The sequence below is a fragment of the Bos indicus x Bos taurus genome, chromosome 4 (assembly GCF_003369695.1).
Source record: "Bos indicus x Bos taurus breed Angus x Brahman F1 hybrid chromosome 4, Bos_hybrid_MaternalHap_v2.0, whole genome shotgun sequence".
Taxonomy (NCBI): domain Eukaryota; kingdom Metazoa; phylum Chordata; class Mammalia; order Artiodactyla; family Bovidae; genus Bos; species Bos indicus x Bos taurus.
The window spans coordinates 87765525-87791256 of NC_040079.1; the positions used below are offsets into that span (position 1 = coordinate 87765525).

The 25732-nt window shown below is 42.7% G+C and overlaps 1 protein-coding gene across 4 annotated transcripts; it reads right to left on the reverse strand.

Annotated features, from left to right (window-relative positions):
• Window positions 1–703: 703 nt before the first annotated feature.
• On the reverse strand, window positions 704–25391 carry MALSU1 (mitochondrial assembly of ribosomal large subunit 1). Of its 4 annotated transcripts, XM_027539927.1 has the most exons (7): window positions 25256–25391; window positions 21790–21933; window positions 19561–20927; window positions 17890–18068; window positions 13318–13410; window positions 2871–2952; window positions 704–916 (listed from the first exon to the last, which is right to left on the reverse strand). In XM_027539927.1, exons 3-7 carry the CDS (start codon window positions 19814–19816, stop codon window positions 729–731), a joined length of 798 nt encoding a protein of 265 aa, XP_027395728.1. In that variant the 5' UTR covers window positions 19817–20927; window positions 21790–21933; window positions 25256–25391; the 3' UTR covers window positions 704–728. The 4 variants fall into 4 exon arrangements, with proteins under 4 accessions (XP_027395728.1, XP_027395729.1, XP_027395730.1 ...); XM_027539928.1 differs by lacking the exon at window positions 21790–21933 and having other exon boundaries at window positions 19561–19901; XM_027539930.1 differs by lacking the exon at window positions 25256–25391 and having other exon boundaries at window positions 884–912; window positions 21790–23449.
• Between the last annotated feature and the right edge of the window lie 341 nt (window positions 25392–25732).

Consider the following 25732-nt stretch of genomic DNA (forward strand, 5'->3'; position numbering starts at 1 on the left):
ACATTACTACTGTTACATATGCACTGAGAGTGAAAAGGTAAGTTGCAGGACCTGTGGGGTGGTTTTGTTTTCTGCTTTGGCTATACTATTCTATAGAATAAGATTTAAACTGAAGATTACGATCTGAACAGATAGTTCAAGTGAAAAACACAGGGGCCAGTGCAACTTGTAGGCAATCTGCTGGAGTCTCAGGAATAAAGACAATATATTTAATTTGAATATAATGATTCGTGGCATGAAAATCAGCTCAGTCAGTCAGTTCAGTCACTTAGTCGTGTCCGACTCTTTGCGACCCCATGAATCGCAGCACACCAGGCCTCCCTGTCCCTCACCAACTCCCGGAGTTCACTCAGACTCATGTCCACCGAGTCGGTGAAGCCATCCAGCCATCTCATCCTCTGTCGTCCTTCTCTTCCCCCAATCCCTCCCAGCATCAGAGTCTTTTCCAATGAGTCAACTCTTCGCATGAGGTGACCAAAGTACTGGAGTTTCAGCTTCAGCATCATTCCCTCCAAAGAAATCCCAGGGCTGATCTCCTTCAGAATGGACTGGTTGGATCTCCTTGCAGTCCAAGGGACTCTCAAGAGCCCCTTGAAAATGAGCTCACTTACCTGCAATTTCCATGTGTCAGGATTAGAACCCAAAGAGAATACCTGTTTTCGTAACAACTAACTAGGTTAAAAAAGAAGTGACTCAATCCAAATTTGAAATGACTAAAGCAGTTCATTTTATTCATATTTAAACTCCACAGGAGTCACAGATGAAGTGTCATCTTCTATTCCAAGAATGAAGTCTTCAGGTAAGGTCTCAGGTGCTATCTGAGCTAACTGGTCATCGTAAGAACGTAGGGTCCATAATTTTTCTAATTCATAGGTTTCTCTGGTTTCTGGAAGCATCAAATGAATCACCATGCTGCCTACCAAGGACAGATAAGAATTACAAGTGAAGAAGCAGTTCATTTACTTTTATCCTTCTGATCTCACAAATCTGTGACAATTGGAGCAGTGGTTCTCAAAGTGTGAACCCCAGATCAGCATTACCTGAGAACTTATTAGAAATGTAAATTGCGGACACCATCTAGCAAAAATACTGAAGTGATGCTGTGCTTTTCAGTGCATCATATTTAATACTCCTTGTGATAACCTACACAAGCAAAGGTGGGATCTGCCAGGGTTCGCTCGGTAGACAATCCGGAAGTACTGTAATTCTGCACAGCCTGTGAGCAAAGCACTGGCAGAGTTTTACCTTAGAAATACTGTCTCCTGGAACAAAGAGAAAGTTTGCTTACGACAGTGGTTCTCAATCAGGGACTTTGGGGTTTTTTTTTAATTTCACCTTTTTTTTTTAATTGAAGGATAATTGCTTTACAGAATTTTGTTTTCTGTCAAACCTCAACATGACTCAGCCATAGGTATACATATATCCCTCGCCCTTTTGAGTTTCCTGAGAAATGTAGCAAACTCCCATTGGCTATCTATTTTACACATGGTAATATGCTTCCGTGTTACTCTTTCCATACCTCTCCCCCCTCCTCCCGCCCTGTAAGTAAATTCTTCAGCACCATTTTTCTAGATTCCATATCTATGCATTAGAATACGATATTTATCTTTCTCATTCTGACTCAGTTCACTCTATAATAGGTTCATCTACCTCATCAGAACTGACTCTAAGGCATTCTTTTTTATGGCTGAGTAATACTCCACTGCGTTTATGTACCACAACTTCTTTATCCATTCATCTGCTGATGGACATCTAGGCTACTTCCATGTTCTAGCTATCATAAATAGTGCTGCAATGAATAATGGGATACATGCATCTTTTAAGTTTTGGCTTCCTTAGGGTATATGCTTAGGAGTGGGATTGCTGGGTCATATGGTGGTTTTATTCCTAGATTTTTAAGGAATCTCCATACTGGTAGTATCAATTTACATTCCCACCAACAGTGCAGGAGCGTTCCCTTTTCTCCACACCCCCTCCAGCATTTATTGTTTGTAGACTTTTTGATGGCCTTTCTGACCTGTCTGAGGTGATATCTCATTGTAGTTTTGATTTGCATTTCTCTACTATGAGCGTCCATCAGGGCATTTTGAATTTTCACCTTTTCAGGGTGCAGAGAGGAGAAAGGGGGCTGCTAAACATGCTACAACGCACAGAGTACTCCTCCCCGCCCCAAATGCTAACAGTGGCAGGGAAACCCTGACGGGTGCAGCCTTGGCAGAGAGTGTTTCTACCAGGGTAACTGCAGGCCTGCTTCCTGCCCCTCGCAAAAGACGTGCACATAATCACAGGGTTCATCTCTTTGAACTACATGCGCAGGTGTCATCCAGTCCAAAAATGCTGCCTGATGTTGCTCCTGCTCTTGCTGAGGAACAACTACGTTTTATCAACCCCCGAATAACTCTCTTAGCTCACAAGATAAGATTTCAGAGCCTGCACAGTTCTACAGGCACTGTTTTTACCTTTGCATTAAGTACATTCTGGGGAATTACTTTGAAACTGTATATATTAATTCGCAAATCTGTTAGGTCTTCTCAGAATTCCAGTCTGCTTTTCTTATCATTCCCTGTGCCTACAATGCCCTTCCTTACAGGAGTTACTTAAGGCCAAGGTTCTCTGTACACCAAGGAGCCTTCTACTGCCTTTGGGGGGTCTCTCCCATGTTATTCATCCTGCTCTCCACCAGCTTTCTGACCTGTGTGGCTACTTAATACACACTAGGTGAAATGAGGATTTCAGATGTGAAAAAGACTGAGTAGGTTAAAACCAAAGAAAACTTAAAACAACTATCAAAAACGTTTTGTGGAAAAACACCCAGACCGTGATCCTTGTATAACTGAACATAGTTTGAGATTAGTGATACAGTAACTTACCAAAGTCCACACAGAGCCAGTCATCAGTGTCCTTCCCTTCGATCTTAACATGAGGCTCACTTTTATATTTCAGGTGTTTGTACTGAAAAAAGCCAAGTCACATGTTAAAGGGGAAGAGGTTGAAGGACGTCTGTTCTTACTGAGGAGCCTTGGGCTTATTTGGGAACATGCTTATTCATTCCTCACAGCTATGCCAACCCCCTTAATAACAACTCCCCCCTTAAATCCTACCCACATCCTACAGCTCTCTCCAGAAGCCCAAACCATTGTGATAGGCAATCAAAGTGCTTCTGAGGTAGACAGGCCTAAATTCAATACCCAGTTCTCACCAACTTCCTTCTGTCCATCACAGCTTCCCTTCACCCTTGGGAGGCAGATGTTTCTTCCTGTCTCAAGGCTCAGGCTATTCAAATGCACCCCATATTTAATACAGCACTATTTACAATATCCAGGAGATGAGAGCAACCTATATGTCCACTCACAGATAGATGGATGAGATGTAGTACATATATACAATGGAATATTACTCGGCCATAAAAAGGTGTGAAACTGGGTCATTTGTAGTGATGTGGATGAACCCAGACTCTGTTAATAGAGTGAAAACAGGGAGAGAAAAACGTCATATATTAACGCTAGTATTTTATATTCTATGTTATATAGAAAAAAGGTACAGACATAGAAGAACAAATTGGTGGGTGTAGGGAAACAGAAGGCTAAAACGAATTGGGAGAGCAGCACTGCCATGTGTAAAACAGCTACCAGGAAGTTGCCACACAGCACGGGGAGCAGAGTTAGGTTTTCTGATGGCCTAGAGGGATGGGATGGGGGAGTGATGGTGGCAGGGAAGCACAAAGGGAGGGGCTGTATGTGTACATATAGCACTGTAAAGCAATTATATTCCAAATAAAAATGAATTTTAAAACAGATCAGTAATCTTGAAAAAAAATTTTAAATACCCTGAGAAAACTGTAATCAACAAGAAAAACCCACCCAAATGTTCATGGCAGCACTATTTACAATAAATAGCCAGGAGACAGAAGCAACCAATGGATAAAGAAGACGGGATACATGTATACCATGGAATATCACTGAACCATAAAAAAGAACGAACTTGGGTCATTTTAGTAAATGTGGATAGACGAGAGTGTCACACAGCAGTGATCAGAAAATATAACAGCATATACATGAGATCTAGAAAAACGGTACAGATGAACTTATTTGCAGGACAGAAATAGAGAAGCAGATGTGGAGAAAAGACATGTGGACACAGGGAAAGGGGAGGGTGGGATGGATAACACAACTCAGCCAGAAAAAGGAGCAAAATTGGGCCATTTCTAGTGAAAGCGTCATTCAGTCGTGTCCGATTCTCTGTGACCCCATGGACTGTAGCCCCCCCCAGGCTCCTCTGTCCATGGAATTCTCCAGGCAAGAGTACTGGAGTGGGTTGTCATTTCCTTCTCCAGGCAATCTTCCCGACCCAGGGACTGAATCCAGGTCTCCTTCACTGCAGGCGGACTCTTTACCAAATGAGCCAGCAGGGAAGACCAATTAATATAAAATATGGAATCTGGAAAAATGGTACAGATGAACTGACTTACAGGACAAAAACATAAGCAGAAAGAACGATGAGTGGACACAGGCAAAGAGGAGGGTGGGATGAACTGAGAGAGCAGAGTTGCTAATATATACACTGCCATGTGTAAAATACATAGCTAGTAAGCAACTGCAGTACAGACAGCTCATGTTCTGCAGTGGCCAGAGGGGTAGGATGGGGAAAGGTGTGCGTGGGAGGGAGGCTGGAGACGATATATGTATACTTATAACTCATTCACAGTGCTGTATAGCAGAAACTAACAACAATGTAAACCAAATATCCTCTGATCACCATTATCTATGGGGAAAAAAGAACTATCATATGACCCAGCAATCACAATACAGGATGGATCTCACATCACCTAGAGAAAACCACAAGTCAAAAACACACGTACCCACTGTCCACTGCGGCACTATTTACAACAGCCAGGACATGGAATCAACTAGATTTTCATCCACAGATGAATGGATAATAAGATGTGGTCCTACATAGAATGGAACATCAGTCAGTGAGGAACTAAACTGGGTCATTTGCAGTCATGTGGATGTACTGAGAATCTGTCACACAGAGTGAAGTATGTCAGAAAGAGAACCAAATATGGTATATTAACACATACGCATAGAATCTAGAAAAATGGTACAGAAGAACCACAATGCAGGATATGACGGTCGCAGAAGCAGAGAAGGGACATGTGGACACGGGGAGAGAGGAGGCTGAGACGAACTGGGAGCGTAATGTTGACATGTACACACTACCGCTGTAGTGAGCCCGGGAGCCCGTGGGGAGCTGCTGTGCAGCTCGCCTGGTGCTCTGTGAGGACTAGCAGGTGGGACAGACGGGGCGGTGGTCGCAGGGAGGCACAAAGGGAGAGGATCTATGAATATATATGGCTGATTCACTTTGTTAGACAGCAGAAACTAACACAATATTGAAAAGCAATTATAGTTCAATTTTTAAAAATGTAATTATAAATTACTGGGAATGTAATCTGAGAAACCGTAATTCAAAGACACAAGCAACCCCAATGCTCGCTGCTGCACTACTAAAATATCCAGGACATGGAAGCAACCTAAATGTCCATCCAGAGATGAATGGATAAGATACTGTGGTACATACATACAAAGGAATATTACTAATAAAATGGACACAATTGAGTCACTTGTAGTTACATGGATGGAACTGGAGTGTCAGAGTGATATAAGTAGGAAAGAGAAAAATGAGTATCGTATTAGCACATATACATGGAATCTAGAAAATGGTACAGGTGAACCTATTTATAAGGTAAAAATAGAGGCACGGAAGCAGAGAATGGACATGTGGACACAAGGGAAGGGGAGCTGGGGGACAGATTGGGGGAGGAGTCTTGACACGTACACACCGCCATGTGTAAAAGCGGCAGCTGGTGGGGAGCTGCTGTACCGCACAGGGAGCTCAGTGACGTGCCGTGTGATGACCTGCAGAGGTGGGACTGGGTGGGTGCGAAGGGGGGGAGGCTCAAAAAAGGGGACATATGTACACATACAGATGACTCTCCTGGGAGAGCTTTACAATATTGTAAACCATATATGTACTCCAATTGAAAATAAATTTTAAAAGATCATTTATCATGAAAAAGAAAATAGAAATAGCATATGACTCAGAAATCCCATTATTAATATACCCTGAGAAAATGATAATTCAAAAAGACAGGCACCCCAATGTTCACTGCAGCACTGTTTACAAAAGCCAAGGCATGGAATGTATCTAAATGTCCATCCACAGATGAATGGATAAGATGTTGAAAATTTGGAATATTTGGAAATGATGCAGTATTTTTAGCAATAAAAGCAATGAAATTGTGCTATCTGCAGTGATAGGATGGGCCTAGAGTCTATCTCACAGAGTGAAGTAAAAAAGACAAAATCAAATATTATATATTAACACATACACATGGAATCCAAAAAACTGGTACAGATGAACCTATCTGCAGGCCAAAAACAGATGGAGAAGCAGAGAACGAACATGTGGACCTGGGGGAAGGGCAAGCTAGGATGAATTGGCAGCGTGGCATTGCCATGTCTGCACCACTGTATGTAGAACACACCGCTCCTGGGAGCTGCTCCAGCACAGGGAGCTCCGCGCCGTGCTCTGTGAGGGCTCAGGTGGGCGTGATTTGCTGGGCTGGAAGGGGGGCTCCAGAGGGAGGGGGCTTATGTATACTTACACTTCCTTCACACTGCTGTAGAGCAGGAACTACCACAACACTGTGAACCAATTACACGCCGATTAAATATAAATTAAACAACCATTATTCATGAAAAAACTAAAAACAGAACTGCCACATGAATCAGCAATTGCACTGTGTATATACCCAGAGAAAACCATAACTGAAAAAGACACACGCACCACAATGTTCACCGCAGCACTGTTCACAAAAGCCAGGACGTGGAAGCAACCTAGATGTCCATCCAAAGACGAATGGCTGAGAAGATGTGGTACATACATACAATGGAATATTACTCAGCCACAAAAAGGAAGGAAATTGGGTCATTCGTAGATATGGATGGAACTAGAGTCTGTTGTACAGAGTGAAGTAGTCAGTCAGAAAATCAAATACTATTTATTAACACATATATGGAATCTAGAAAAATCAGACATATAAACATATGTGCAGGTCATGAAAAGAGCTGCGAAAGTAGAGAAGAGACATTGGGACATGCATGAAGGGAGGTAAGAACAATTCAGAGAGCGGCCTTGCACATATACACTGCCATGTGAAAAGTACCTAGGAAGTGGGAAGCTGCTGTAGAGCCAGAGACCTCAGCTTGGCGCTTTGTGATCTCCTAGAGGCGTGGGATAAAGAAGGTTGGGGGTGGGAGGGAGTCACAAATGGAGGGGATTATGTATAAATACAGCTGATCGCTCTGTTGGACAATATAAACTAACAAAACATTCTAAATCAATTAGAGTCCAATTAAAATTCAAATTAAAAAAACTGAAAGAAGATCAATAATCATAAAAAGAAATTAAAAAGAACTATCTTAAGCCCCAGCAATCACATTTCTGGGCATAAAGTCTGAGAAAACAATAATTCAAAAGGGCATACACACCCCGATGTTCAATGCAGCACTATTTACAATATCCAGGACATGGAAGAAACCTAGATGTCCATCCACAGATGAATGAATTAAGAAGATATGGTACATACATACAATGGAACATTATTCAGCCATTTAAGGAATGAAACTGGGTCATTTGTAGAGCTGTGGATGGTCCCTCACTCTGTCATGCAGAGAAAACTCAGAAAGACAAAAACGAATATGATACATTATCACAAATATATGGAATCCAGAAAAATGGTGCAGATGAAACGATTTGCAAGGCAGGATAGACACACAGAAGTAGAGAACGGACATACGGTCATAAGGGAAGGGAAGGAGGGGACGCACTGGGAGAGGAGCTCTGCCATGTATACACTGCCGTGTGTGAGACCTTCACAGACAGCTGGTGGGATGCTGCTGTGTACCACGGGGAGCTCAGCTGGGTGCTCTGTGATGGTAACAGTGGGATGACATGGGCTGGGTACAGGGAGGCTCCAAAAAGGAATATATGTATACAAATAGCTGATTCCTTTTAAACAGCAGAAACTAACACAATATTGTAAAGCAATTATACTCCCATTAACATATAGATTAAAGAAATAAAAGATCACTAATCTTGAAAAAAGATTAAAAATGGAACTACCATATCACAGCAATCCACTACTGGTATATACCCTGAGAAAACCATCATTCAGCAAGGCACAGGCACCCCAATGCTCATTGCAGAACTAATTACAAAAGTCAGGAGATGGAAGCAACCTAAAGGTGAATGGATAATGATGTGGAACGCATACAATGGAATATTACTCCGCCAATAAAAGGAACAGAACTGTGCTATTTGCAGTGATGTGGATGGGCTAGACTCTCAGAGTGAAGTCAGTCAGCAAGGAAAATCAAGTAACACATATTAACACAAATATATGGAATCTAGAAAACTGGAACAGATGAACCTATTTGCAGGGGAAAAAGAGAGATGCAGAAGCAGAGAACAAATATGTAGACACAGGGAAGGGGAAGGTGGGACAAGCTGGTAGAGCAGCTGCCATAGACACCACCATGAGTAAAATGCACAGAGGGAAGCAGCTGCACAGCACAGGGCGCTCAGCCCCATGTTCAGTGATATCCCAGAATGGCAGGATGGGGAAAGGGTTGTGAGGCAGGGAGGCTCGAGAGGAAGGGGATATATGTATATTTATAATTCATTCACATTGTTTCACAGCAGAGAATTACACTCAAAACCAAGTTTACTCCAATTAAAAAAAGTTAAAATATAGAAAACCATTATTCTCAGAGACATGTTAATACGTCTCACTATGACTATATATTTTTTTCTTTTCCCTTCTATTTTCTGCTGATTTTTGCTTTATGTATTTTTGCTTCTTTGTTATTAGGTGTCTAATGGTTTATGATGTCTATCTTCTTTGTGAATTCTACCTTTTACCATTAAGAATATTCATCTTTGTTTCATTTAAAAATAGATAATCATTCCCAAAAAAGATGTGGGGGGTGTCTGTGTGTGTGTGTGTGTGTATATACACACATATACATACACATGGAGTATTATTCTGCCATAAAAAGGAACAATATTGGGTCATTTGTAGTGATGTGGATGGACCTTCACTCTGTCATACAGAGTGAAGTCAGAAAAACAAATACCATATATTAACATACAGATATGGCATGCAGGACAATGGTACAGATGATCCTATCTGCAGGGCAGAAGTAGAGAATGGACCTGTGAACCCAAGGGAAGGGGAGTGTGAAACAAACTGGTAGAGCAGCGCTGCCACAGAAACATCACCATGTATAAAACACATAAGCTGTGGGAAGCTGCGGTGCAGCACAGGAAACTCAGCTCGATGCTCTGTGATGACCCAGACGGGTGGGAGGGAAGGGATATGTGTATACTTACAATTTATTCACACTGCTGTACAAAAGAAACTATATAACAATGTAAACCAATTTTACTTCAATTAAAAATAAATTTTAAAAAAAGACCATTATTCATGAAACAAAACTAAAAAACAGAACTATCACATAACCCAGTGACTCCCCTACTGGGTATATACCCAGAGAAAACCGTAATTCAAGAAGACACATCACAATGTTCACTGCAGCAGTATTCACCAGAGCCAGGACATGGAAGCAAAGTGTCCATTCCCAGATGAATGGATAAGCAGATACGGTTTACACACACATATACACACACAGTGGAATATTACTCAGAGATAAAGAAGAATGAAATTGGGTCATTTGTAATGATGTGGATGGAACTAGAATCTGTCACACAGAGTGAGTTAAGTTAGAAAGAGAAGATCAACTATTGTATATTAACACTTATATGGAATCTAGAAAAATGGTACAGATGAGCATACGTGCAGGGCAAGAAAAGAGTCCCAGAAGTCTTCCCCAGACATACGGACATGGGGGAAGTGCAGGACAGGATGAATTTAGAGGCAAGCGTTGAAATATATACAGTGTCATGAGTGAAACAGGCAAGTAGTGGGAAGCTGCTGTACGCACAGGCAGCTCAGCTCAGGGCTTGGTGATGACATAAAGGGCTGATGGGATGGAGGGCATGGCAGTGGGAGGGAGCCCCAAAGGGAGGGTATGTATGTACACATGTAGGTGATTCGCTTTGTTGGACAGCAGACACCAACAACATTGTAAAGCAATTGTACTCCAATTAGAAAATAAATTTAAAAAATAAAAGATCATTAATGTGGTAAAAAAAAAAAATCTAAAAATAGAACTATCATATGCCCAAGCAATCCCACTCCCAGGTATATAATCTGAGAAAACCATTAAGTCAAAAAGATATGTGCATCCCAATATTCAACACATTATTTACAATATCCAGGACATGGAAGCAACCTAAATGCCCATCCACAGATGAATGGATAAAGATGTGGTATATGTATGTACACAAGGGAATATTACTCAGCCTATACACCCATAGAAAACTTTAATTGAAGAAGACACATGAGGCTTCCCTGGTGGCTCAGTGGTAAAGAATCTGCCTGACACTGAAGGAGACATGGGCTCCATCCCTGGTCTGGGAGGATCTCAGGTACTTCATCGTGACTAAGCCCGTGCACCGCAACAAATGAGCCTGTGCTCTGGGGCCCAGGAACCACAACTGCTGGGCCCACATGCTGCAACCGCTGAGGCTCGAAGCCCACAGGCCCTAGAGCCAATGCACTGAGAGGCCCACGCACCCCAACTAAAGAGTAGCCTCCACTCACCACAAAAAGCTCACGCAGAAAAAGCTCACTACAGAAAAGCTCACGCAGCAAAAGAGACCCAGTATAGCTGAAAATAAATAAATAAATAAAATTGTTTTTAAAAAAGACATGTGGTGCCCAATGTTCATTGCAGCACTATTTACAAAAGCCAGGATATGAAGTAACCTAGATGTCCAGCCACAGATGAATGGATTAAGAAGATGCAGTACATACATACAATGGAATATTATTCAGCCATAAAATGAAAAGAAACTGGGTCATCTGTAGTGCTGTGGATGGTCCTTGACTCTTATGAGGGTAATAGGCAGGAAGGCCGGGATCTCCAAATGGAAGAAATAGGCTGCAAGTGTCAGACATTTTTTCTCTCTGTTAAGCAGCAGGAGGAAACAAACTACTCTTTTAAAATTCTGTGTTGCCATGACGACACCTGGTTCCACCTGAACTTAACTTTTCTCAAACCATAAGCTAACCAATGCATTTTTCTTATGGAAATGTTGGTCTTAAGCTATGTTAATGAACTATGCATTTACCCCAGACTCTGTCTTCAAGTCAGTTCCACCTAAGACTCAGAATGGACCTGACAAACCTGTGTGTTTTACTCATACACTGCTCTCCTAATCTATGCTAATAAAACGAAATATTTACTTGGAAACCTGCCTTTCTTCAAGATTCATGTCAATCATTTTATGGCCCGGGATGACTCATCTGGTGCCAATGTTATTTCAAAATGCATGTTGTAGGTGAGGGGCCTGGTGCCACTCTGAGCTTTGAGACATCTCCTTTCTCGGAGAAGGCAATGGCACCCCACTCCAGTACTCTTGCCTGGAAAATCCCATGGACGGAGGAGCCTGGTGGGCCGCAGTCCATGGGGTCGTTAAGAGTCGGACACGACTGAGCGACTTCACTTTCACTTTTCACTTTCATGCATTGGAGAAGGAAATGGCAACCCACTCCAGTGTTCTTGCCTGGAGAATCCCAGGGACGGGGGAGCCTGGTGGGCTGCCGTCTATGGGGTTGCAGAGTCGGACACGACTGAAGTGACTTAGCAGCAGTAGCTGTATAACATCCGGCTGAAGACTAGCAGGTGGGCACTCTTTCTGCCCCCTTCTGATGTCTATGTCAGAAGCTTTCTCTCTTTTATACTTTAATAAAACTTTATTACACAAAAGCTCCGAGTGATCAAGCCTCATCACTGGCCCCGGATAGAATTCTTCTCCTCCGGAGGCCAAGAAACCCAGCGTCTTTCATGGTTCAGCAACATCCTTTCATACAGAGTGAACTCAAAAACAGAAAAACGAGTCTCATATATTAACACATATACATGGAATCTAGAAAAATGATACAGTTGAACTTATATGCAGGTCATGAACAGAGCTGCAGAAGTAGAGAATGGACATATGGACACATGGGACAGGCAGTCAGACCAACTGGGAGGGCAGAACTGCATAAACACATCCGCCATGTGTGAAACAGCCAGCTGTGGGGAGCTGCTCTACAGCACAGGGAGTTCAGTTCACTGCTTTGCGATCACCCAGAGGGACGGGGAGGGGTAGAATGGAGGGGGCTGGGGTGGGAGGGAGGCCCGAACGGAAGGGATATACGTGTATATAGGTGATTCACTGTTGGACAGAAGAAGTTAACACAGCATTTTAAAGCAATTATATGCCCATTAAAAAATAAACAGAACCCTGGAGAAGGGAATGGCAGCCCACTCCAGTATTCTTGCCTGGAAAACCCCATGGACAGAGGAGCTTGGCGGGCTACAGTCCATGGGGTCATGAGTCGGACATGACTTAGCCACCACCATGGAATGTTTAGATGATAAAACACAAGCAGTATGTACAGTAGAGTAACACATGGGTTTACTGTAGAGAAAGTATCAGTTACCCTGGTTTTTGTTTTAAAATCCTTTCCCCTGAGAAGTGAGAGCTATTGGTACTGAAAAACAAAGTGCAGTCCAGAAAGATGGTGGTCATAATCATGGCTAAAAAAAATAAATAAATAAATAAAATTAAAAAAAAAAAATAAACAGAAGATCATTAATGACGAAAAAATCTAAAAACAGAACTACTATTTGCCCTAGGAATCCCTTACTGGGCATATAACCTGAGAAAACCATAATTCAAAAAAAAAAAAACCACATGCACCCCAGTGTTCGATGCTGTACTATTTACGGTAGTCATGGAAGCAATCTAGATGTCCAACCTCAGATGAAAGGAATAGGAAGACACGGTACATACATACGATGGAATATTACTGAGCCATAAAAGGAAGGAATTCAGTCAGTTGAACTGAGGTAGATGTATCTAGAGCCTCTCATACAGAGTGAATAAGCCAGAGAAGGAAAAATAAATATCATATATTAATGCTTAATTAGAATCCAGAAATACAGTGCTGATGAACCTATTTGCAGGGCAGGAATACAGACACGGATATAGAGAAAAGACCTGTGGACACAGTGGGGGATGGGGACACTATTCATCACAGTGGGATGAGTTGAGAGAGTAGCACTGGAATGTATACATTACCCCGTGTAAAACCAATAGCTGCTGGGAAGCTGTCGTGTAGCACAGGGAAATTAGCGCCGTGCTGTGTGGCGACCTAGAGGGGTGGGATGGAGGCTCAAGAGGAAGGAGACACGGTTACACATAGAGCTCAGTCTCTTTTCTGGATAGCAGAAACTAACACGACACAATAAAGCAATTATACTCCAACTGAAAAAAAAAGAAAAGAAAACCTATGCAGAGCACTACTTTACATAAATCATAGCCAAGATCTTTTTTGATCCACCTCCTAGATTAATGAAAATGAAAAATAGAAGACACACGGGATCTAATTAAACTGAAAAGCTTTTGCACAGCAAAGGAAACCATAAACAGGACAGAAAGAGAACCTTCAGAATGGGAGAAAATATTTGCAAAGGACACAAGTGACAAAGGATTAATCTCCCAAGTACACAAGCAGCTCATGCAGTTCAATACGAAAAACAAACAAACAACCCAATCAAAAAATGGCAGAAGACCTAAATAGACATTTCTCCAAAGAAAACATACAGATGGCCAACAAACACATGAAGAGATGCTCAACTTCACTAATTATTAGAGAAATGCAAGTCAAACTACAATGAGGCATCATCTCACACTTCAGAATGGCCACCATCAAAAAATCTACAAGCATTAAATGTCTAAGAGGGTGTGGAGAAAAGGGGACCTTCTTGCACTATTGGTGGGAATTTAAGTTGACACAGCTACTCTGGAGAACAGTATGGAAATTCCCTGAAAAACTGAAACTAGAACTACCATTCAGTTCAGTTCAGTTCAGTCACTCAGTCGTGTCCGACTCTTTGCGACCCCATGAATCGCAGCACGCCAGGCCTCCCTGTCCATCACCAACTCCCGGAGTTCACTCAGACTCACGTCCACTGAGTCAGTGATGCCATCCAGCCATCTCATTCTCTGTCGTCCCCTTCTCCTCCTGCCCCCAATCCCTCCCAGCATCAGGGTCTTTTCCAATGAGTCAACTCTTCACATGAGGTGGCCAAAGTACTGGAGTTTCAGCTTTAGCATCATTCCTTCCAAAGAACACCCAGGACTGATCTCCTTTAGAATGGACTGGCTGGAACTACCATATGACCCAGCAATTCCATTACTGGGCACATAACCTGGTAAAACCATAATTCAAAAAGACACATGCGCCCCAACGTTCACTGCAGCACTGCTTACAATAGCCAGGACATAGAAGCAACCTAGATGTCCAGCGACAGGTGAATGGACTAAGACGTGGTACATATATACAACGGAATATTACTCATTCATAAAAAGGAGCGAAACCGGGTCATTATTAGTGATGTAGATGGACCTAGAGTCTATGATACAGAGTGAAGTAAGTCAGAAAGAGAAAACTAAGTATTGGATATTAAGGCACATATGTGGAATGTAGGTGAACCTATCTGCTGGGCAGGAACAGAGATGGAGGTGTAGAGAACAGATGTGTAGACACAAGGTGGATGGGGGTGGGGCAGGGGTGGGATGAATTGGGAGATTGGGACTGACATGTATACACTGCCATGGGTAAAACAGATAGCTCGTGGGAACCTTCGGGAAGGTCCCCACCTGTGCAGGGAGCTCATCTCAGGGCTGTGGTGACCTTAGAGGGGTGGGATGGAGGTTCAGGAGGGAGGTGATATACTGTATTCTTATAAGTGATTCACTTAGTTGTACAGCAGAAAGCAATACAACACTGTAAAGCAATTATACCCCAATTAAAGAAAAAATTAAATTATCATTAAGGGGATGGGGAGAGGGATAAATTAGGCGACTGGGACTGACATATAGACAGTACTATAAAATAACTAACAACCTACTTATAGCACAGGAACTCTACACAATACTCTGTAATGACCTAGAAAAGAGTGGATATACGTATATGTGGGGCTTACCTGGTGGGAGAAAAAAACTGCAGGTCAACATACTAGCAAACCAAATTCAACATATTAAAAGAATAATACACCAAAACCACAAGGGATTTATTTCTGGAAAGTAAGGACGTTTCCATGTGAAAATCAATCAATGCAATAAACCACATTAACAAAATGAAGAACAAAAACCATATAATCGTCTGAAATACATGCAGAAAAACCATTTAACAAAACTCAGTGCCTTTCACGAGAAAAACTCAACAAAGATTAAAAAAAAAAACCTCCTCAAGATAATAAAGGCCATATATGAAAAGCCCACAGCTATTAGCTATCATCAAACTCAATGACAAAAAACTGAAAGTTTTACCTCTCAGATCAGGAACAAGACAAGAATGCCCACTTCTGCCACTTGCTAGTCAACACAGTACTGGAAGTTCTAGCCATGGCCATTAGAGCAAGGGAAAAGAAAAGAAAAAAGTAACCGAACTGGAGAGGAAGAAATAAAACTATCTCAGTTTGCAGATGACATGATCTTATACCATAAAGAAAACCATAAAGACTGTACCCAAAAAACCTGTTAGAAAAAATGGATTCAGCAAAGTTGCAGGATATGAGATCAACATCCCCAAATCAGTTGTACTTCTGCACACTTAAAAAGCAACCTGAAAGGGGAATGAAGAAAACAATTCCGTTTGCAATAGAATAAAAAAGGATAAAATACTTAGAAATAAACATAACCGAAGGAGCAAGACTTGTACACTGAAAACTACATGATCCTTAGACTCTCTCAGACAGTAAGAATCTGCCTGCGATGCGGGAGACCCAGATTCGATCCCTAGGTAGGGAAGATCCCTTGGAGAAAGTAATGGCAACCCACTCCAGGATTCTTGCCTGGAGAGTGCCATGGAAAGAGGAGCCTGGCGGGCTACAGTCCATGGGGTCAAAAAGAGCTGGACACGACTGAGCAACGAACACTTTCACACTTTCAGACTCATTTCTCAACAAACTGGAAAACACCACGCGGTGAGAAATGTGAGCGCCTGCGCACTGCTGGTGGGACCGAAAGTGGCACAGCCGCTGCGTTACCGAGCACGGTAGTTTCTCGAAACTTAAACAGCACCAGGATCTGGCGATTTCACTTCTGAAAGTAAAAGCAGGAACACGAACAGATACTTCCCACTCATGTTCATAGCAGCATTATTCACAATAGTCAGAAGGCAGAAGCAACCCAAATGCCCACCATTTGGGTGGATAAGATACAATACGGTATACACATACATTAAAATAAATATCCAGCCTCAAAAAGAAGAAAATTCTCATACGTGCGACAACACAGAAAAACCTTGAAAAATACGCTAAGTGAAATAAGTCAAAAGGGCAAATAGAGTATGATTCCACTCAAGGAGGTGCTTATTTATGTAGCCGAGTTCAGAGACGGAAAGCAGAATGGTGCTGCCAGAGGCTCGGGGCAGGGAGAATGGGGAGTTCTGGTCTAACGTGTACAGAGTTTTCTGCAGGATGAAAATGTTCTGGAGATGGATAGTAGTAACCGTCCTACGACAATGCGAATGTAACTAATGCCACTTAACTGCACACCTAAAGTGACTAAAATAAGTCTCATGTTATACACATTTTACCACAAACAAGAACAACAAAACTTCTTGACTTTGCCCTTTTCTCCCTTCTCACCTAAAATTTTTGTAAAAGTCATTTCTATTCCCCTCCCTTGCTCTTCCATAGAAACTTTCTCTGAAAAATCTCTCATTCTTTTTACATCTCCAAGTTCAATGGTCACTTTTAAGTCTCACTTACTCTATTCTACTATTATCTCTGACAGAGACCCTAAGGTCCTTTTTCCTCCATGACCTCCCAGTCCTCTCTCTCCAACTACCCCGCTTTTTAAGAATCTTCCTTTGTTCTGCCCTGTTGCACCAGGGTTTTGCTCTCAGTCTCCTTATTTTACCACTCTTCTCTAAGGCAATCCCAGCTACTCTTTTGGTCTTAACTGTCCCCTCCATGCCTAATTTTCAACAGGGTGAAATAAGTCTGTTTCCCTCTACAGTGGTATTAGAATCAGGTTCCAAGTATATTTTCTTCCTCATTCTGATTCCTATTCAGTCTAGTTGGAATATGAACTACCTTTTCTTTCCTCAACTAGACTTGTGATTTCAGAAGACAAGGACTAAATCTTTTCATTTGAATTAAACTCTAGGCCGGCACTACCCAAAAGAACTTTCTGCAACTGCAGAAATGTTTTATATTTGCACTGTTCAGTATAAACAAGCCACATGTGGCCCCCAAGCACCTAAAATGTGGCTAGTACAGCTGAAGAACTGAATTTTTAGTTTTAATTTATAGTTACATAGTCACATAGGGCTAGTGGGTAACTGGACAGTTTTGCTCTAGAAATCCCTCAGTAATACTGTATTCTAGTCTGCCTCAGGTTACTTTAGTACTTTTTTTCCTTGTCACAGAGACAAGAATATGAAATAGCCTGACCCACTAAGGCTAGATATTGGTCCTTATAACTTTCCCCATCAAAGAACATAAAACACTTGTGCCAATTCTGGGTTTCTTATATAATCTCTGTGACAGGTTTAGTTTTCAAGTGCTGCTCTTCAGTCTAATGCATTGAAACTATTCCATTAAGTTAAAGATGTCAAAGAAAAAGAAAGCATCCTACCATTTTCACAATGTAGTGGGCCATGGCATGCAAGTGTCGAGTGGAAGTGCCACTACCAATCACAAAGTAATCTGTATATTTCATTTCTGGAGGAACTTTGATGACACAAATGTCTCTTGCATTTTCTTGCCTCAGAAGTGAAACCAGCATATCGATGTCAAACTCGGGACCAGCGTGATCTGAAATGCACAAAGATGTGGTTGTGTCAGGTGGCCAAGAGAAGACAGATGTGCTGTGCACTCAGAAATGCAGGCAGCTGACAGAAAAACTGCTCCTCTGGGAAGGTGTTCAGATCTGAAATGTTTTGTAAAACAACAGGGCTCAGGCCTCCTGGAAGTTGAACCTGGGCTCTGGCTTCATATAGCACTGCTCAATTTTTCTGGGAAGGCACTCAGGTCACAGAGAGCCACCACATCCCCTCCTATTAGCAAATGCTAGTACCATACACCAGCAATAACCGCTGCTGTTCCAGTACTTGAAGAGACAAGTAACACTGCTCAAGCAGAGGAGGTACACAAAGAGAGGAAAACAGAAGCACAATTTGGGGAGGTGGTAATACCCTGGGACATATTAAACTGAATTCCAGCCAGAAAGGGTCACAGAACTAGCACTGGGAACTGGAATTCTTAGGTAGTATCTGGCCCACAACCTTCATCTGAGAAACTCGGACCTAGCCAAGTATGTGTGGCCCCAGACCTACCAATTCGAGGGCTAGAAGTTTAACAGCAGTTCTCATTCTGAACTCTCAAGCTTTTCTTACAATGTCATCTGGGTTATGTAACAACTGTCATCTGTGAAAATCTTCCCCCTTCCCCCCTCCCTGGAGATTTAGATACTTGGATTGTCACCGTGATGTATTATATTATAGCCTCTGGACTTACAGTTCTCTTAAGCTTTAAAGTTGACTTCCAAGGTGCTAGATGTTAACCTCTCCCTCTCATCTTCCACAGGTGTGATCTGTTTACCATCTCTCAAGCGTCTAAAAACTTACACAAATCAGAGGCCCTTAAATTGGCCATATCTCCTATTAGCGTTTCTTGCTGCTGCTACTGCTAAGTCGCTTCAGTCGTGTCCGACTCTGTGCGATCCCGTAGACGGCAGCCCACCAGGCTCTCCCGTCCCTGGGATTCTCCAGGCAAGAACACTGGAGTGGGTTGCCATTTCCTTCTCCAATCCATGAAAGTGAAAAGTGAAAGTGAAGTCGCTCAGTCGTGTCTGACTCTTAGCGACCCCATGGACTGCAGCCTACCAGGCTCCTCCATCCATGGGATTTTCCAGGCAAGAGTACTGGAGTGGGGTGCCATTGCCTTCTCCATTAGCGCTTCTTATTGCACCCTTTAGCCCCCAGCCCCCAGCTCCTCCTCAGAATTCTCACGCCCCAACAACTCTTGACAAGTCCATTTCTCCGGACCCTAGGAAGAGAGTGAAGGGAGATGAGGACTCTGAAGGTGTGATGCCAAGAGTCCGGCGTGGCTATTCAGACGGACGCCTGGGGTTTCGGAGGCTGATTCAGTTCATCTCTTGGTCTCACTGTGAAATGCAAAGCTGGTGCCAACAACCTTTGCAGGCCGTTCCGGTTCTGCTTTGTATAAGTTTTGGGACCCCAAGAAAAATGCAGAGAGGAGAACTCAGCATCCACGAAGGACCCGCCTCCCTACTCCATGCCCGTACCTGCGGTGCCAGACTCCGGGAGTCCCTCGCCGGCTGTCCCCTCCGCCTGCTCCTCCAGGCCTGGCCCGCCGTGCAGGCCGCGAGCTCGGTCCGGGGCCAGGCAGGCCCTGCCGAGTGTTGCCCTCGCCGTAGGCCTTCCCACGGCCAGCAGCCGAAGACGGGGCGCGGCACTAGACGCGGGCCACGCGCGAGGGAAAACGGCCCTGCGGTACAGCTGCACCCAGAGTCGCAGCGCCACAGAGCTGCCGGGCCCCATCGTAATAGCCTTGCGTCGACTCACGGGGCGGGGCTTAATGGGGCTCGTGCAGGTATGCGGCTTTCGATTGGCTAGGTCAATGCGGCTGGGCACGGAAAATTGACGTCAGGAGTGTGGGCGTGGCCAGAAGGTGGGCCGTGGGCGGAGAATGAAAACCAGGCAGGGGTGGAGGATGGTAACCCAACAGTGACCCGGAAGAATTTAGGTATTAGGCAAATATTATTTTTTGAAGTGACTTTGTAATTTACACTACATTTTTGCTGTGATGATTCTGTTTCTAAACATATAAGATTGCAAGCTTGAGGACTAATTTTACGTTTAGGTATAACACATTGATAAATATCTGAAGTAATGCATATTCGTCAGAGTAGGTTTTTCTTTGATAATATTTTGACTTTTCTCACCATAGGTAGTTATCCTAATTACTAACTAAGCCATAGTAACTGTATGTTCAATAGCAGTCTTCCACCAAACACCCGGATTTGCTTTTGACCAACGACATTGGCACTTAAACATCCATAGTAATGAACAATATGAAAATCATTATATCTTTTCTAAATTAATATTTTACTAATTGAGTCTCTAATGAATCAAACTTCTAACATTTCAAGTAAAAAAAAAAAAAAAGGCATAAAATAAATTTAAACCAGGCAAGTTTTCCCTACTTGGTTATGAATTTTTTTTTCCCCCTGGCTAGCATTCACATGTTTCAAGTAAACACTCATTTGCTTTGTTCTTAATTCATTCTTTCTACATTTAAAAATGTTTACTATATACAAGCTGCTGAAACACATGAAGAGAAACAGTTTGCCATTAGCCTTCTTTGCCCAATGGTGGTTTCTTTGTGTTTTATTACTGCTAAGGCAACAATACAAAAGTATTTTAAAATTTAGTAGGAGTTTTTTACTTTTCTAGAAAAGTGGACTAGAATTATCCCAGTATATATGTATCTAATTCATAATCTAACATTTGGGAGAAGAGGAGCGAAAGAAAAGGAAATGTAAAAAAAAGAAAAGAAAAGGAAATGTAATAGTTAATCCAATGTAATCCTGAAGTTCCCAATCTCTTAGGCTTCACTCCATGCCTTTTGCCTCCAGATCCATCTAGAAATCTGAAATTGGTCAAAATAGATAATTAAATAGAAAATGTATTGTGGAACAGACAGGTTAGTTTAAAAGGGGAGAGTTTTATCAGAAATTATTTTTACACATTTTAATAACAGAAATCACAATGTAAAGCTTAAAAAAAGAAGCCTTTCTCTTTCTCCTCACTCCAAGCTCTGTCTCACAACTTGATATACTGTTTCAACATCATTAGCAATCAAAGAAATGCGAATAAAAGCAACAAAGAGATTGGCACCAATCAATAAAATGTGGCAGTAGCAAGAGGGGATTGGCATTCTGATACATTGTGAAGGGGTGTAAAATGTCACTGCTCCTTTCTCAGAAATCTCAAAATACATCTGTTCTTTCTTCAAATAATTCTCCTTCTATGAATTTTTCCCTAGAAATAATTTTTCCTTTTCAATAAAATATCTAGATTCTAGGGAATTCCCTGGTGGCTCAGTGGTAAAGAGTTTCCCTACCAATGCCAGAGACAAGGGTTTGATCCCTGATCCCACATGCCTTGGAGTAGCTGGGCTTGTGTCCCATAACTATTGAGCCTGTGCGCTAGAGCCTGGGAGTCGCAACTACTGAGCCCATGTGCCGTAACTACTAAAGTACGCGTGCCCTGGAGCCCCTGCTATGCAATAAGAGAAGCCACTGCAATGAAAAGCCCATGCACTGCAACCAGAGAGCAGCCCCTTCTGGCCATAACTGGAGAAAGCCCGCACGGCAATGAATACATCTTTTATAAATAAACAAATAAAATTTAAAAATAAAACATCTGGATTCTAGTAGTTTCAAAAGAAGAATTTAGGGATTAGGAATTAGGTTTTGTAGGAGTCAGAGCACTAGCATTTCACAACTCACCTTGCGTTGCCTTGCACTGTAATGACACACTGTGTCCTCTTTGTATTGTTATTATTTTTTCTTGATGTCTCCATTCACCAAAATGTAAATAGTATGAAGGCAGAAATTTTTGTTTAGTAACTGTTCTCTCCATGGTGTCTAAAGCTGAATGTACAAAAGATGCTTCTGTTGATGACATTGGAATTAGGACATAGTCCATTACCAAAGAAATTATCAAGATTCCCTCGCAAATTGGAAAGCCCATGAGGAAAATCTGCTGTCCTGGGATGGGAGGCAGAGGTAGAAAGGACCATTTGGAACACATGTTTAGGTCAGCCCTTAGTTACACTCTCCAGTGGACTTATTTTATGCCAATGGACTGCACCCTGGGGCTCACCTCAGTGAGAATAAGGACTGCTGAGTTGCAGTTCAGGATTGAATTATAGGATGTGAGAGCTGAAAGAAACCCAGGGAGGAAAACTGATTTGCCTGTGGCCAAGCTGGAACCAGAAGCTGATTCTGAACTCCAGCATGCTAACTTCTGAAAGGAAGAGGCTAGTAGATGAAGGGAGCAAATATTATATAGCTCAAGTACCTGGAACAGTGCCAAGTACCTAGTAGCCACTCCAAATGGTCGATACATTACTTACTTGCTTTTAAAGAACTCCAGGCATTCATTTTTAAAAATTAAAAACAACAGAAACTAAATAAGCACCTGTGTGTACCACCACAAATATTCACACTGCTTCAAGTTATTTTTTTAATAATAAGAATAAAGTGTTACAGATTAAGTTAAGTCTCATCTTCTTCACTTCCATTTCCCCACAAACATGAATTTGGTGCTTCTCCCAGAATTTGCCATCAGTTCCGTGTTCCACTGGTTTTTCACATCCCAAACCTGTTTTACCACCTGCGTTTGGCATCTCATTTAATGGGATCATCACACACACACCCCCAATTCTCCTAAACTCTGGACTGCATTCACTGCAGGATCTTTCTGCAACAACTATTCCCTTGTCAAATCCTGTTTATGCTACTTCCAAAATACTTTTTGAATCCAACTTCTTGTCTTCATTCTCATTGTTCCTTCCTTCGTCTGAGACCTCAATAACTTTTGGCTCATTACTGGGACAGACTCCTACCTGGGTCTCCTGTCTCTAATCCGTCTCTATTCTTTCCATCCTCCATCCTGCTAACTAAAATTATTTTAGCCTCATCTGCTCTTTGCTGTTTTCCAAACATGCCATAACCTTTCCATGCTGAGCTTTGCACATACTATTCCATGCCATGTTTCTAGAATGCCCTTCTTCCACCTTTGCACATGACAAACTCAGACCCACTCTGTAAAACCTACTTTAAACATTAAGATATCTACCCTGACTCTCTCAGATGGTCCTTCCAAAACCCTTCATCCCTTCATTCATAAATGTCTTTAACATTTACCATGTTTGATTGGATGATATTACCCATTTGAAAAGACTTAGATTTCCAGCTCTTCTGTTTACTAGCAGTGTAAGACTGAAGTCCATTAATCTCCTTGAGCCTTTTATTTATCACTTCATCTCAGTGCTTTTTCCAGCACTGATACAACTGCTGATACGATCCCACAACATTTTGGACTTTCAAATACAAATATATGATATGGATGTGTGCATGTGTGTGTGTGTGTATGCGTGCGCACGCTCAGTTGCTCAGTTGTGTCCTACTCTTTTGTGACCCCATGGACCATGGCCCGCCAGGCTCCTCTGTCCGTGGGATTTCCCAGACAAGAATACTGGAGTGGGTTGCCACTTCCTAATCCAGGCGATCTTCCCAACCCAGGGATTGAACCCATGTCTCTCGCATCTCCTGCATTCGTAGGCAGGTTCTTTACCACTGCGCCGCCTGGGAAGCCCCATATGATATGGAGGACGTTTACTCTGCTCATCCTCTCTCCTTCTGTCTGAAAGCTCCTAAGGGGCAGGGACTATTCACCTTTCCCCTCCCTGCCCTCGCCCTGCGCCTGGCACTGGAAACCTTGGTGAGCCTCCTTGAGAAGATAGTGAATCACAAGTCTACTGTATGATCCACTGGATAGGTGGGTGACCCGCTGTGTGCAAGCTGCACAGTAAGAAGAAAGTATACTCTTCATTGTGAAGATGAGTACGTGTAGGGCTGGTAGCCTTCAAGTCCCTATCAATTCCTGTCGGCCGTGGGAGAAAAGATAGCCTCGTTGCCTGTCAGCACCCAGGAAACCGAGGGAACAACGTGGGTGCTCAGAGACCCAGCTCTGGAGTGAGCGACAGTTCTGAAATCTGAGGGAAAAGACCTGCCTAAGCCAAGAGGTGGGAATGTGAGCCTGCACCTTCACCCAAAAAACAGGCTTATTGGAAAAACGGTGGAGGAGTTTCCTCCCACAGAGGAGCCTCCTCCTTGAGAGGCCCCTGGCAGGCGGAACTCTGTGATGCCCTTAAACCACAGGCTCCATGCTTCCTGGGATGCCAACAATTCATCCCAGTGCCAACCTCAGTACCCACTCCAGGCTGCACTCGTGTCCTTGCAGCATGGAGGGCACGACTAGCAAATGGACAGAAAACATCTGAGCAGCAGGCAACACAGACTCCACACTCTGCGGGCAGGTGGGGTGAAGAAAGACAGAAGTGCCGACCTCTAGGTTTATAAAACAATGAGTCCCTGTCACCCAACTTCTGCTTAAATGGATTTTCCCTCTTCCAATCAGGAGACTACAAAAAGGAGGACAAAGTAACTTTTAAATAGAAATACACAAATGTAGCACTTCTAGAACTAATTTATGAAAGAGGTAATTTTAATCCTAGCCCTTCCCTCTGCAAGGTCTCCCGAAAGCAGAAACAGTACAATGAGAATGGAAATCTGAGGAAATGGGTGAAACTTAAAATGAGGCAGGAATATTGGCTGACAGCTGCAACTGCCCAGTTACTGCCCAGTTGTGGAATGAGCTGCCCTGTGAGGTTGGGAAGGGTAGCTGAGCTGCAGAGAAGTGGTCCCCACCTATTTCACTATAATGAATAACTAAAAATTGTGGCTATGTAGGTATTAGTCATTGAACACATGCATGACAAAAAGCTGCTGTGAACAAAGCAACTCTTTTAAATAAAATTATATTGAATTGTGATATATCCTTTGCAACCAAAAGATCCAGCCATTAGGAAACACAGAAACATAGTAAATTCATGCACGGAGTAAGCAAAGACTGGACTCGATAAGCTTCTTAGTCCCCAAATTGTATGAATTCATCCATTCATTTATTAAACAAAGATGTATTAGTTGCAGCATTACGTGTCCCGGAGTCAAATGTGGATCTATCAGGAAAACCTGCTCAGCCTTTCCCTAGTTTAGCCTGCTCTTTTTCTTCCTCTCTGTTCTCTCTGATGCAGGGTCCTGAGGTACCTCTGGTTTCATCTCCCAAACCAGCACCCCCGACCCCTCCCCAATCCCTGAAGCTAGCTGCAGCTTCCCCCCTTCCTACCTTCCCACGATGCTCCAGGAAACAAGTTCAGGACCCTCTTGACTTTGCTGCTAACAGAACGAACAGGAGGCTCCTCAGTTAACACACCAAGGGTGTATTAAGATCCACAAACTTCAAAGTCCATGTAGTCATGAACACTGGTTAATTTATAATTCCTGATGCCCTCAGGAAGCCGCTTCAGCCATCCATTCTCAGCACCCCAAAGAGAGAGATTATCAAACCATCCTCCCCTTCTGATTCTGTCTTTAAAAAGCAACCAAGGACTTAAAGTCCACACCCAATAGCAGATGTCTCTGTTCTCAAACAGGGACATTTTGCATTTCTGAGAACCTCTCTGATGGGTGACAGTCTTTCCCCTGAGTCTTTACTAGGTAGGAGAGAAGACCTGTAAAATTGCTTTCATTAACTAACTTTAAGGACTTGTTGCCAACAAGCTGGGTCTAACATCACAGAAAATGATAAATCACAGATAATGAG

What these genes read in the sequence shown, in the direction of transcription:
- MALSU1 (XM_027539928.1), bottom strand. Translation starts at nt 19,816, where the DNA reads ATGGGGCCCGGCAGCTCTGTGGCGCTGCGACTCTGGGTGCAGCTGTAC. An exon ending in CCCGGAGTCTGGCACCGCAG is followed by an intron (nt 18,069 to 19,560) that starts GTACGGGCATGG and finishes TGTGCATTTCAG; the next exon opens with ATCACGCTGGTCCCGAGTTT. An exon ending in CTGGCTCTGTGTGGACTTTG is followed by an intron (nt 917 to 2,870) that starts GTAAGTTACTGT and finishes TGTCCTTGGTAG; the next exon opens with GCAGCATGGTGATTCATTTG.